At 36.3% G+C, this 14851-nt stretch overlaps 1 protein-coding gene across 2 annotated transcripts in view; it reads right to left on the reverse strand.

Moving 5' to 3' along the window:
- Positions 1-14851, reverse strand: part of CWF19L2 (CWF19 like cell cycle control factor 2) — a 143470-nt gene that overhangs the window by 94821 nt on the left and 33798 nt on the right. For both annotated transcript variants that reach the window (XM_036257910.1, XM_036257911.1), the window contains exons 9-10: positions 14176-14272; positions 11736-11828 (exon numbers count right to left, since the gene is read on the reverse strand). In XM_036257910.1, coding sequence (XP_036113803.1) covers positions 11736-11828; positions 14176-14272 — 190 coding nt within the window. The remainder of the gene's footprint in view (positions 1-11735; positions 11829-14175; positions 14273-14851) is intronic.

Genomic DNA, 14851 nt, shown 5'->3' on the forward strand with positions numbered 1-14851 from the left:
ACAGTAAATTAAAGACACTGCAGACTTTTCATTTTTTAATATTCTATTTCATTTCATTCTTTTTAATCAATGAACTCATAACATTCACAATTACTTTTATATTATATAATCCAATGGCATAAATGTGTCTAAAAGGATGAACAAGATATGGTTCCAGTTGCTAGGGAATTTATAAATAATATATATAGCACAGAGGGGGGGAAAGGAGGAAATAGGGGTTTATACAAATCTTCATAAGAATACTAAGTAAGAGAAAGTTTAAGTCAAGTAGAACTAGATCACAAGGGATGGAGAAATGGATCCTTCCTTGGGTACAAATGAAAATGAGTCTCCAGAAACAAAGATAGCCAGGTAAGAAAGGGCTTAGAATTAAAGGGGAAAAAAACTGAACAAAAGCAAAAGATCTAGTAGGGCTTAAAATTTTCTAAGCAAAGCAATATGCGTGTTTTGGAAAAAAATTAAATTCACTTTATATTTTAGTTCTCAATAATATTTTAATGGATCTTGTCTCAAGATAAATAACTTAGCTAAAGAAGTAAAGAAAGGGAGACATAAACTGAGGTTCTAACTCCCCAAATACAGAGTTCTTTCCACTATACCAAAAATGCATTTAGATTAGTTCTAGTAGCAACAGGAAGGGCATTTTTATGCATCAAGAAATAGTGGCAAGAAGATTACTTAGGATATTACTGTAATACTCTAAGCAAGAGATGATGAAGCACTGAATTGGAGCAGTGACTGATGAAGTTAAAAGGATGAGATGTGTATAGAACGGAAGGTAGAATAAAACTTAATTTAGAAAAAGAGACAGATGATCATGCAATTAAGAGAAGAAAAATTATATATAAGGGGATGATTTTATATATCCTAAATTTATGGTACACCCATAAAAGTCTAGCAGATAACTGAAAATACTAGCCTAAACTTCAGCCGAGTTCAAAGCTAGATTTACACATCTGAGATCCACATTTCTCATAAAGATGTTAACTGAAACCATGAGGGAGATTATAGTCTGGATGATCCTTGTCTACCTATCCAACCTATTCTTCCTATACCCTCACTCACACCTTACTCTATAACCTTTCAGAACAACATACCATCTTTAAAACACAACATCTTGCTATCACCTTCTCACACTTACCCATGCAGCCCACCCTTTCCTATTGGTTTGCCAGAGAACAGTGGTAAAGTTGCTTAGAAAAAAGAAAGTTGTTTTTGTTTGTCTTTAAGAACATTGAGACTTAAGAATATTTGCAAGTAATGGGAAAGGGATCAACAGAGAGAAAGAAACTGAAAATTCCATATAAGAAAAGAGTTAACTGGTGGGAACTAGTTGCAGAGCACAGAAAAGGAAAAAAATAAGGAACACTGGAAAGAACTTAGCCTTAAAGAAAATGAGAATGCTGCCCCATTGCCATATAGAAGATGAAGAAAGATTTATTTTCAGGGAGAAAAGACAGACATTCAAACATTCCTAGTCATCCATTCCTGAATAGTAGAACTTCCCTGAAAACATTCATATTTACAATCTCTATTTTCCAAATAGGGTAGGAAGCAAAGTACTAAGTATAAAGTGCAAAATCTGTGAAGAATGGCAAAAGTTTTGAGTAACTGTTGAAGAAATGTAACATTTTGGGGGTGGGGCAAATCTGAAACAACAAAAAAACACATCATTCTGAATTTCTTCAGTATCCTTTCCTTAAACAAATTTTAAAAATTATATTATTAAGACACTGAATATACTGACATGAGTATAATTTCATTAAATGATAAATATTGTGCAGCGTGACAAAGGCTGACACAATGAGTAGAAAAAAAGATTACAATTATGTAAAATAATGCATATGCACATATTTATAACGGGCAGAGAACAGAGAAACACACCCATATTTTTTGCTTTGTTAAGTGTGCAAAAATATTTAACGTGTCATGAGGGAGGCCGGGAGGGAGGGAATATGGAGGAAAATATTTAAAATATTTATCAGTGGGTTATCCCTGAGTGGTAGGATTTGGACTCTTTTTTATTTTCTCCTTTATGGTTTTGTTGTTTGTTTATTTGTATTTTCCACATTTGACAAAGAATGTATATTGTACTTATAATAAGAAGTGACCTAAGAATGAAAAATATAAAGAAAAATATACTTCAATTTATTTTTTCAAGTCCATATACAAAATCACTTTAATGGACATTTTTCTATTTTATTATGTGAGCACTTTTGGATAACTTAAATTTTTGTGTTTAGAGCTTACATATCTGTCGCATATAAAATTAATTTCAACATCTAGGCAGCATTGTCTTTATATCTCAAATATCAATCAAAGCAACTATTCTATTTTTATTTACTTTAAATAATTTTTTTTCTATATTGATGTGAGAGAGAGAGAGAGAAAAACATCGATGAGAGAGAAACACCGATTGGCTGCCTCCTGCATGCCCCCCACTGGGGATTTGGCTCACAACCTGGGCATGTGCCCTGACCAGGAATTGAACCAGTGATCTCCTGGTGCAGGGTCAATGTTCAACCACTGAGCCACACCAGCTGGGCTTAAATAATTTTAAATTCCACACACATATCTAACCTTATTTCTTGCCACCAAATTAAAATTTAATTGAGACTCAACTCATCCTATACTTAACTTATTAAAAAAATTAGAATAAATGACCTTATAGATTTTAATGAGAATTAAATAAATTTCTATATCTAAAGTGTTTAAAACAAGTCTTGGCACAGTATACCCTCAAAAAATATCATCTATTACCATAATAATGATAGCTGGAGTAGTAGTACTATACATGTCAATTAATATGATTGTCTTGAAAAATAAAATTGTCTTGAAATTCAATTAAGTAAATTTAGAAATAAAACCTAAGTAAACATAAAGTATTAAAAGAATAAAAGTAAATTGGTTTTCTGAAGATAATAATTCTTTACTCCCATATGGAGTAACATTTCATTTTCCCTTTACATTTAAATATACAACAGGAGCCCTGGCAAGTTTGGCTCATTGGTTAGAGCGTCAGCCCATGGACCAGAGAGTCCCAGGTTCAGTTCCCACTAAGGGCATGTACCTTCGTTGCAGTTTGCAACTTGTCCCCAGCCCCGATTGGGGTCGTGTGGGTGGCGACCAACTGATGTGTCTCTCTCACATTGATGTTTCTCTCTCTCCCACCCCCCACATTCCCCCACACTCTATCTGAAGATAAATGCAATAAATAAATAAACAACAGGAAAAGAAATGTTGATGATAGACTTAGTAAAAAAAATCTAATGAGCACTTGGGGGAATTGAGGCAGAGAGAGGCTGCTGCTGAGTCATTCTTCATTCTTCCTTCTCTAAGAAAACCTACTATTTATGGCTTCAGTATCTGTTGGGAGAGTCCTGGTTCAAAATTTGAGTGAGTCCACAAAATAATTCTTCACCTCAAAATTCAATCTTGTAAATATAAAATCACAACTATCCAAAATAATTACAGGTTTCTCTAAATCATTATACTTGAGAATACTTTTCACAAAACAAAATAAAAAACTGCTTCAGAAAGAATGAACAATTAAATATGGCCAACGGTCATATGAGTGGGTATTTCTTAGTCCATAACTGATACCTATGGGTCATCACTCACATCCAGGATAATACTTGACAGCAATGTTAAAGATTATTTCTGTGGCATAGAAATAAATCATACAGATAGTAGTCATAAAGGAAATAGCTTTCCCTTTGGCAATGTTACCAAAACAGTGATAAGATTTAAAAAATAATGGCTATAGCCTCAAAACATTCTTTGGAAGCCCAAATTGCACCAGGTCAGCAATTCTCAACCTGTGGGTTGCAACCCCTTTGGGGGTCGAATGACCCTTTCACAGTGGTTGCCTAAGACCATCAGAAAACACATTTTCCAATGGCGATTCATAACAGTAGCAAAATTACAGTTATGAAGTAGCAACAAAAATAATTTTATGGTTGGGGGGTCATCACAACATGAGGAACTGTATTAAAGGGTCATGGCGTTAGGAAGGTTGAGAACCACTGCACTAGGCCCTCTTTACTACCCCTATATTTCTACACTTTTCCTTTGAAGTACCATCAAAGCGGTAATTATATATTCATATGATTAATCTTATTTATATGCTGTTTCCAGAGAGAATGTTTTCCAAAGATAAATATGATGTCTGAGTTAAGATCTAAAGGAAAAATAGGCGGTAACTAAAACAAGAGTGGTAAAAAGGATAATATTCTTTTTTTTTTTATCCTCATCCGAGGACATTTTTCCATTTTTTGTACACATAGAGTGGGAGGGAGAGAGAGGAAGAGAGAGAGAGGGAAACATCGATGTGAAAGGGACACATCGAGTGGCTGCCACCCCCACGACCAACCAGGACCTGGGACAAACTGCAACCAAGGTACATGCCCTCAGCGGGAACCGAACCCGGGTCTCTCTGGACCGCAGGCGGACGCTCTAACGCCTGAGCCAAACCGGCCAGGGCAAAAAAAGGATAATGTTCTTAACAAAGAAAAGCCTTTGTGCAAAGGCACTGAGGCAGGAAGTGTTGTAGCTCACTGTCCTTAGAATCCAACTTGTCTTTAAGCTGCCCCAATTAACAACCTCAGAGACAGCAAGATGAATAATGGGGAATGTTATAGAGGGCTTTAGCCCCATAAAAATTAACTAAAGTTTGACCTTCACTGGGAATTTGAAAAGCAACATCCTTCAAGAAAAGGGAGGACAGAAACGGCCCCAAGGCCAGAGTGTCCTGCATGCTCTGTAAAGAAACTGATAGGGAGAAACTGAAGCTCCCTTTACCCCATAAAACTGTAACTGTTCAACATGTATATATTGCACCTGACTGACCGCTGATATCCGTCTCGAATTTGTTAGTTTTTAAAACTTAGATAATAAAATGAATAGCAGGACAGATATATGCTGACCCAGTTTACCCAGTTCCCTTTCGCCTCAGCTCCCTCCCACCTCCGTTCCCTCCTGCTTATCGCTAACTGCCTCCGCTTCTGTACAAGCAGCTTGCTTGCTCTGCTAAACTCTTGAATGACCCCTGCCCTATATAAGCAACCCTCCCCCTGAGCTCGGGGCTACAGTTCTCCTCTGTGTAGGTTGGCTGCAGTCCCTGCGCAGGTAATAAAACATCCCCAAAAACTGAAAAATGGAGTCTGAGTGTGGTCGATCTCCTGGGTTACAACAGAAGGAAAGCAGCCACTTCTGAGGCCCAGATGATGATGAAGACATAATGGTCATCTTAGTGTAGTAAATAAGAAAAGCAAACTGCAGACTTAAGATTTAGCAGGTAAAATTGACACTAATTCATGATGAATTTGATGTGACATGTGACAAAAGCACACAAATATAAGACCATATACACGGGTATGCAAAAGTAGGTCTACAGTTGTTAGTATGGAAAATAATACAATAATTCAGAAATAATAATACAAGAATAAACTGTATTTCACATATAAGTGTAAACCTACTTTTGCCAACCCCTGTATGTTACTATTAAGTTTGTTTGCATTTCTGTATCATCTATGAAAGTGTTTTGCTTTCATTTAGCTTAAAATGTTTGCTCTTTAGCCCTGGCCGGTTTGGCTCAAAGGTTAGAGTGTCGGTCCACAGTCCAATTAGTCCTGGGTTCAATTCCGGTCAAGGGCACGTGCCTCGGTTGCAGTTCATCCCTGGTCGGAGTCATGTGAGAGGTAACCAGTCGATGTCTGTCTCTCTCTCTCTCTCTCTCTCTCTCTCTCTCTCTCTCCATCCCTGGTCGGAGTCATGTGAGAGGTAACCAGTCGATGTCTCTGTCTCTGTCTCTGTCTCTCTCCCTCCATCCCTCTCTATCTGAAGGTAAATGGAAAAATATCCTTGGGTGAGGATTAAAATAAAAAGTATGCTCTTTAGTAATAGTCTATTTAAAGAAATAAGCCCTCTAGTAATATATAAGATACTATTATTTCTAATTGTAGGTCACAGATATGAGGGATACTTTTGGGATGGTAAAAAAACAGGTTGAACTCTTTACAAAGTAGGTACATCCACTGACCTATTTTGCTTGGCTGGGGAAGAAACTAGCTAAATGACTAAAAGGAGGTAACAGTTTTGTGCACTAACTCAGTGTTAGGAAATGCTATACAACCGAGTAAAATGTACCTATAGTAATATGACATGGTCAGTAGTGGCATAAATGTCAAGCTACAGTGTTTATTTTAAATTGAAAATATTTGATTTGGAAAATTGAGAATGCAAAGTGATTTCTACAAAGAAGGAACTAAAAAATATTTGTTGAATAAAGATTAAGCCTCAGTGCTTAAAAATAAAAGGTAAATCAACAACAAAGTTTTTTAATCTTATAATTAATGTTTTCTGTTTTACTGTCTTTATGGGTATCAGTTACAGAGACTGGGATGCCAAAACAAAGAAACACCGTCTAAGCATACACATATTCTAGGAATCACAGCAATGGTAATATAGTGAACTTAAAATATATCTAAGAATCAGATTCAAAATACAGTGTTAAGGTAATAATAAATTATGGACAAACTATTGGAAATACTTTCAAGTACCTGACTTTATGTACAAACTGCCACAGCTGAGTTTACTTCATTAGTTATTAGTTAATGTTTCTCTATGACCATCTAAGACTAATTCAGTTAATTCTCCAATTTCTTTCAAGAGAATGTCTATTTAACGCTCTCCACACAGCTGCCTAGGGATTATAATAACATATTTCTCTTTCTTTGTCAGCAGTGTGAAGTAAATATTACAGTTGCTACACCATTATGCAGTGACTATTTCATTATTTATTGCAAACAGTAAGCTGAATTTACTGGACTACTAGAAAAAAAAGCATAGAGCTGAATTCCCTGAGATTAAATGTGTCTTCCACTGAAGTACTACTAACCAGCATAAGTTATAGAAGGGTAGATTACCATCTAATATATTAAAGAATGACGATTAGATTTGTCCTGATATAGAACTGACAATTTTCCCAAATTCAATGACTCTCATCACTCAGTGTCCAAGCACAAGTTAGGTGGAGATACTGCGTTAACTGGGTTATTATTTAAAGAAGGAAGCTATACTTGTAGGAAGGCAAGACTAGAGGATTTAGAAATTCCTGGATCATTTTAAGATTTATAGTAGGAAACTACAGGGAAGAAAATAACTGAAGACACTATACAATAAATATTTCAAGTATTTCTTGGTTATTTACAATGTGCCACGCATTTCCCTAGATATGAACTGAAAGAGCAAGCCCTTGTCCTAAATATTAAATAGTTCACCCTATAAAGAAGAAGAGAAATAAGCAAATCAATAATCTTAAATGCTGATGGTTTTGCACTAAAGCCAAACAATATTCACAAATCATTGAATCAAGAGATTTGCCTTATTCACATAACCTAACATTTCTAACCAATTAGCTAGAAAATGAAGATTCTTCCCTGTTCAACTGTTCTATGAATGGGATTTTCTTTTCTCTGAAAGGGCAAAATTTCTATCAGAAGTATTTCAGGATTTTCCTCTAAAATATAAGCACATTTCTGTGGTGTAGTAAACAAATTTGAATTCTATTCTCATATCTTAACAAAACTACTTTGAAAGGAAGGTGAGTCATCAGGCCCTGACCCTGATGAAATATATGACTTGAATGGCAGTAGACATTTATTTCAGAATTGTTGCAGAGGTTTGTTTTAAGAATATGCATGGTAAAGCCTGAACAAATTGTGTAAATATCCCATCTCTGCAAAGAAGATAAATTTTCTTTCTGGTCAAAGGATCCTTAGGATAAAAACCTTTCTTTGAGAGCTTTAAAGAACTATATAGGCCCTAGCCAGTTTGGCTCAGCGGTTAGAGTGTTGGCCTGAGGTCCAGAGAGACCCAGGTTCAGTTCCTGCTAAGGGCATGTACTTCGGTTGCAGTTTGTCCCAGGCCCTGGTTGGGTCATGCGGGTGGTAGCCACTCGATGTGTCCCTTTCACGACGATGTTTCTTTCTCCCTCCTGGTCTGACTGAATAGAAACTAGAAAAATGTCCCCGGGTGAGGATAAAAAAAAAAAAAGGAACTATATAGTTTCCAAAAGAGGCTGACAAATAGAAATTGTACTTTGTTCACTACTTTTAATACAGCTTTGAATTCTATTCCACTGAGTTATGAGGTCCAATGTTCAAAAGCTAGCAGGAGCTGAAATACATAAAGACATCAGTGCCCTGGCCGGTTTGGCTCAGCAGTTAGAGCATTAGCTTGCAGTCCAGAGACCCAGGTTCAGTTCCCGCTAAGGGCACGTACCTCGGTTGCAGTTTGTCCCCGGCCCTGGTTGGGTCATGTGGGAGGCAGCCACGCGATGTGTTCCTTTCACGTCGATATTTCTCTCTCTCTTCCTCTCTCTCCCTCCCACTCTATCTGAACAAAACATGGAAAAATGTCCTCAGGTGAAGATAAAAAATAAAAAAGAAATTAAAAAAAAAAGACATCAGTAATAATATAGAGTTACATGCTCAAGGAATAAGATACTCTATAATATCCTTAAACAGAAGAAGAAATGTTGTTTAAAAGAAGACCTACCTCAATTTTTTTCAGTTGAATTGCTTTCAATTTCAAGAATAACCTGAAGTCCAGCCACAGCTTTAGGGGCCTTTACGTATATAGTGACAAGTGTCAGAAAAGAGATAGGTATAGATTAGAAGGTAATGACAAGAATACAAATATATGTTATTTGAAAAGATAAATTCCGTTGTGAATACTTAGGCTTCATAAAGGAGGCAGAGAGAAACTGGAAAGTGGACAAGCCTCAAGAGGGTGATATCTGACACAGATAATAGCACATGTATATGTCAAAGAGACATGTAGGTTATAAAAGTGCCTTGAAAGTAAAGTTGAAAGTGGGGCTCTATTCTGGGAGGCTATGCACTGCAGAAGACTTAGTATTTAGTACAGTCACTAAGAAACCACATAAAAGTTTCAGAGTATAAAAGCATTTCAGGTGACCACAGGACACCTGAAAAAATAAATCTGGCAAAAGTATACAATAGGTGGTACAGTATACCTAGTTTTTGCTTTATTCCTTTAGTGCCTACTTTTTATTTTTTTTTTTATCCTCACCCGAGGATATATTTCCATTTTTTGTACAGATAGAGTGGGAGGGAGAGAGAGGAAGGGAGAGAGAGAGAAATATCGACGTGAAGGGACACATCGAGTGGCTGCCACCCGCACGACCAACCAGGGCCAGGGACAAACTGCAACCGAAGTACGTGCCCTTAACGGGAACCGAACCCGGGTCTCTCCGGACCGCAGTAGTGCCTACTTTTTAAATCTATAAATAGTTTCTCGTTCTCAATTCCTTAATCTGTGCAAGAAATTCTTTATTATCCACTTGCTAGTACAACTTTGTATAAACAGTTAATTTCATAAATATACTCTCTATACTATTATCTAAGTCATTAATAGCAGCTTGAAAAAAATTCTATGGAACTTGACTTCACGCATTCTCATCTCCACTTCATACTGACATTAAATTATGTAAATTAATCTTTAAGAACAGTCCTTTAAAGTTAGGTATAAACCTCATTATAAATTTCTCAACACTGTAATTCACCCAACTCAACCCTTCAACTTTTTCTATCTACATTTATTCTCATGGTGACTTCATACAGTATTAGATTAAACACCATTTATAGCCCTGGCGAGTTTGGCTCAGCAGTTAGAGTGTCAGCCTGCAGACTAGAGAGTCCTGGGTTCAGTTCCTGCTAAGGGCATGTACCTTGGTTGCAGTTTGTCCCCGGCCCCGGTTGAGGTCCTGTGGGTGGCAACCACTCGATGTTTCTCTCACACATTGATGTTTTTCTCTCTCTCTCTCTTCTCTCTCTTCCTCCCACTCTATCTGAAGATAAATGCAAAAATGTCCTCAGGTGAGGATAAAAAACAAAACAAAACAGCAACAACAAAACACCATTTATATACAAATAACTACATAATTTCTGTTTTCAGCCCAGGCTTCTCCCAACTCCCAACTTCATGTATCTACCTGCCTACTTGACATTTCCACTTATTCCACATCTAAAAGACATCTAAACTCAGTAAGAACTTCTAATTGTTGCCCAAAAAGCCGAATCCTCTTTTCCTCTACATCTCAAATAACGGCCACTCTGTTTTTCCAGTTGTTCAGGAGGCTCAGGCCTCCTCTCTTTATCTCATACTTCCCTCCACCTAAACCATCATAAAAATCCTGTCAGCCCTCCTTTCAAAATATATACAGAAAACATGTATGCATATGCAAAAAAATAATCACTTCTAATAATTTTCTCAGCTTTCTTAGTCAAAGCCACTATCATTTCTTGTGTATATTATTGCAAAAGTTTAACAACACTCCCACTTCTGCCCTTAGTCTCTTTTCAATCAATCTACTCTTAACAAAGAAGCCAGGTTGGTCCTGTCAAAACATTTAGTATCTTTCATTTCACCCAAATAAAAGCCCATTTCCTTACTATGACTGTCAAATTGAACAGGAACTGGCCTCCTATAGTCTGATTTAGATCTCCTATTTCCCTCTCTCATTCATTCCACTCCAACAATACTTGTCTCCTTGCTGTTCTTGCTACACATCGGACATGTTCCCATCTTTGGACCTTTAAAAATTCCTTATGCGCAAAATGCTCTTCACTCAGATACATAGGGATTCACTGCTTTACTTAAATTAAGTCTTTGCAGGGATGTCACTTTTCAATGAAATTAGTCTGTGTACCCCAAGCCACCAGCACACCTGGCATTCAAGATCCCCACTACCTTTCCATAGGATGTATAACTTTCTAAAAGGCTAATTTATTATTTTTATTGTAATTGTCTCTCTCTACCCAGATGAAACTCCATGCAGGGAGGTATTTTCATCTGCATTGCGCACTAATACATAAATGAATGAATCATGGAACAAAATGATTTTACATAAATGGACACAAAACTAAAGTCTCTTATTCTGTAGGAGGAAAACTTAAAAACCAGTTTGACTTTCACAAAGTCAAATAGTCAGTAAATGACAGAGTCCACAATAAAAGCAGGTCTCCTTCGCCTGGGCTTTTTTCCATCAGGACATACTAGTGGAACATAAGACATTTCATATGAAAATAAATTTTACATTTATCTTCAGATAGAATGGGAGGGAGAGAGGGGGAAAGAGAGAGAGAAAGAAACATCTATGTGAGAGAGACACATACACTGGTTGCCACCCACACGACCCCAACTGGGGCCAGGGACAAACTGCAACCAAGGTACACGCCCTTAGTGGGAACCGAATCTGGGACTCTCTGGTCCGCAGGTCAACGCTCTAACCACTGAGCCAAACCAGCCAGGGCTGAAAATAAATTTTAAAAACAAGCAAACAAGCATTAAACCAAACACAAACACAAACACAAACACACCGATACAATTAGAGATACATTTTATATTAAAATATTACTGCTGCTGCCTGGCTGGTGTGGCTCAGTGGTTGAGTATCAATCAACCCATGTACCAAAAGGTCGCGGGTTCTATTCCCAGTCATGGCACATGCCCAGGTTGTGGGCCAAATCCCCAGTGGGGGCATGCAGGAGGTGGCAAATTGATGTTCTCTCTCATCAATGTTTCTCTCTCTCTCTTGCTCTCCCTTCCTTTCTCTAAAATCAATAAAAAAATAAAAATAAAAATATTACTGCTGCCAAGTAGTATTATACAAGGTAATCATATATCTACAAACAACTTTTATTACTTACCTCTACCCCAGATTTTTTTGATGATATCTGTGTTATAGTTTCTTTGAATTTATTTGCCTTTTCAAGTTGGGCTTTAAGTTGTTCAGCTAATTCCTTCAAACAGAAAAACAAGAAAAATAGGTGTGAATATATAAATTTCTCATTGTGTAATATTTCAAATGTATACAATAGAAAGAAAAATAGCATAGTAAACAGCCATATCACCTAAATGCAGTTACCAAATCACAGCTTAGTATATTACTTCTAAACAAATTGATCTCAGTTACAAACTTCTCAAATACCTGTGGCATTTATTTATGCGTTGAAAGTAAATAATTACAAGGACATATATTTTGGGAATATAAGAAGATGGAGGAAATACATAACTTTAAGAATGACATTTTTATAATTTCTTAGCTATTATAAACTTCCATCTTCCAACTCTCAGTTATTTGTAAGGGAGATGTCACAAGACTTAAAATATTACCTTCTTCATTGTTGATAAGTAATTTAGATGAAAATTCTAAATATATTTTATTTTTACTCTAGAAAGTCTACAGGAATTTATTTAAAATAACTGACATACAAAGCAATAAATCCAAAGAAATAAACAGATTTATATGATAAGCAAAAAATAGCATTCTCTATTGCAGTGGTTCCAAACACAGGAACATAATCCTTTAAAACATGTTAACCTCCTAACTTGGTGACCTCTCTTTCACTATTTTTGTTTGTTTGTTTTTTTGGTACGTGCCCCAAGCGGGAACCAAACCCGGGACTCTCTGGTCCGCAGGCCGAAGCTCCAACCACTGAGCCAAACCGGCCAGGGCTCTCTTTCACTATTTTAACTGACTTTTTTGTGCTTTCAAAACTCAAACTTTATTTTCTTGTTATTGTCATTGTTGTTTTGTACCTCTTACCAATTTCTGGGTTGAAGTTCTGTGTTACCAAGGACCAGACTCAAAGAGGGAGAGCAGCATACAAAAGATAGGCTTTTTATTAGACGTAAAAATGAATAAAAATAAAAGTATCTTGTTTGGCCACCTTTAGCTCTACTAAAGACTGTTGTACTGATAGTATACAAAAACAGAAGACTTTATTTACATTTGAGTTTGAGATGAGTACATACTTATGATCATGAGGGAATCTATTCTGTCAAGACATAAAAAGCTATCTGACTTTGCTAATCTGCCATGTGCAATGTAACATGTATAACTGAAATGTGACAATATAACAGACAGATAGATGCAGATCTTACCAAATCATCACTATTTCCTTCAATTTGAGGTAAATCAGTCTTAAATCCCAACATTAGTACAGAAATTAAATGAGCTAACCTATACAAAGTATCTAACACACTATCAGGCACAAACATACTGCCTTAAAATTCTAATAAATTACCCTAACCAGTTTGGCTCAGCAGTGATAGCTTCGGCCAGAGGACCAAAGGGTCACAGGTTCAATTCCCAGTCAAGGCCACGTGCCTGAGTTGCAGGTTAGATCCCTGGTCCCAGCTGGGGTCATATGGGAGGCAATCAATTGCTGTCTCACACTGATGTTTCTTTCTCTCCCTCCGTCCCTTCCTTCCACTCTATCTAAAAATCAATCAATGGAAAAATATCCTCGGGTGAGGATTAACAAAACAAAACTTAATAAGTTAATTAACCATCCTCTTCAAGAGCTTGTATTTTAGGTTCCTGTGTATGGGAATATAAGAAAGTAACAGATGTCCTTAACAATGCATGATTAAAAAAAGAAAAAAAAAATCAGTGATATCTTTATCTCCCTCAAATGCTCAATAAGTTAGAAATGCAAGAATAAAGCATATAGCAAAGTAAAAAAGAAATTAAAAATCATTTAGTTCCCTAGGATCTTAAATTTCAGAAATATGACAAAGACAGTAGGTAATTCATTTAGAAGTAGACGAACAGTACTGCTTTTAGAAGTGTTCAGTTTCTTAGATCTCTTATCCTTTGAGATGACACGGAGGGATATCCTAAGCGTAACAAGCCACACAGATAAAGACAAGTATCATATGATCTCATTTATTTGTGGAATATAATGAACATAACAGTGTGAAGAATAGGGTAGTCCCAGAGACGTGGAAGTAGGGTACAGACTGATAATCCCCAGAAGAGGGGGTGGAAGGGAGAGATAAACCATAGAACATACATGCATGTATGCATGACCAATGGACATAGACAACAAAGCTGGGGACAGGGTGGGGAGGGAGGGGAAGGAAAATGTCAATGGGAGAAAAAGGAGAAACATCTGTAACAAAAATTAATTAATTAATTTAAAAATAAATAAATAAATAAAAACAATAAAAAAAAGTATTCAATTTCGTTAAAGAATCAATAAGCAGCAGTTATCCACATTGCTAAGGAAAATTCCAAAATTACTCATCAGAAGTTAAATATTTAATATTTAATTAGCTTATTTAATTACATATAAATCTTACCATATTTCCCATCATCTCTGCCTTGATAATCTTGGCTCCCAACTTGTTCTTCTCATCAACACTCAGGATGTGAATGGGCTCATCCTCTGCACGACATCTGTTTGAATGGGGCAGATTAATAGCATATGAAACACAGGTATACCACAAACAACAGCATCAATGTTCCACCATAAATTAATAGTTTAAGGTTCTGTGTTACAATGCAATGATGGCCTATGGCAGTTATAATAATAATTAAACAAAGTCCCATTAACAATAAGGTAAATAATATAAGTCAACTATGCCTCATTATTTAATATTCCCATACTCATTATAAAACAAGGAAACAAACAAAAATAAATAAAAACACTACAATCAGGCCATAATTCTACACATGTGAGGAAACGTTTTTCATTAAATGTGATATTATTAATAATCCACGGAAATGACACATTTAGCTGCAATCAAAGAATAAATACAATGATCATGTGCTCTTTTGCAAAGTCAACCCAAAATTAGTCACACAACTTAAACTAATATACAACTAATTTCACGTACCAAATCTATACTAAGAAAGCAACGGAGAAGAAAACAGAAATTTCAAGCCAGTGTCAGATTCCTGGTACATAAATGCCCCAGTTAATTGCCTTAAGAAAAATTTGAGACTAAAATGCAGAGCCTAACTCCTCAGTAAAGA

This window comes from Molossus molossus, unplaced genomic scaffold (assembly GCF_014108415.1).
Source record: "Molossus molossus isolate mMolMol1 unplaced genomic scaffold, mMolMol1.p scaffold_m16_p_13, whole genome shotgun sequence".
Lineage (NCBI taxonomy): Eukaryota > Metazoa > Chordata > Mammalia > Chiroptera > Molossidae > Molossus > Molossus molossus.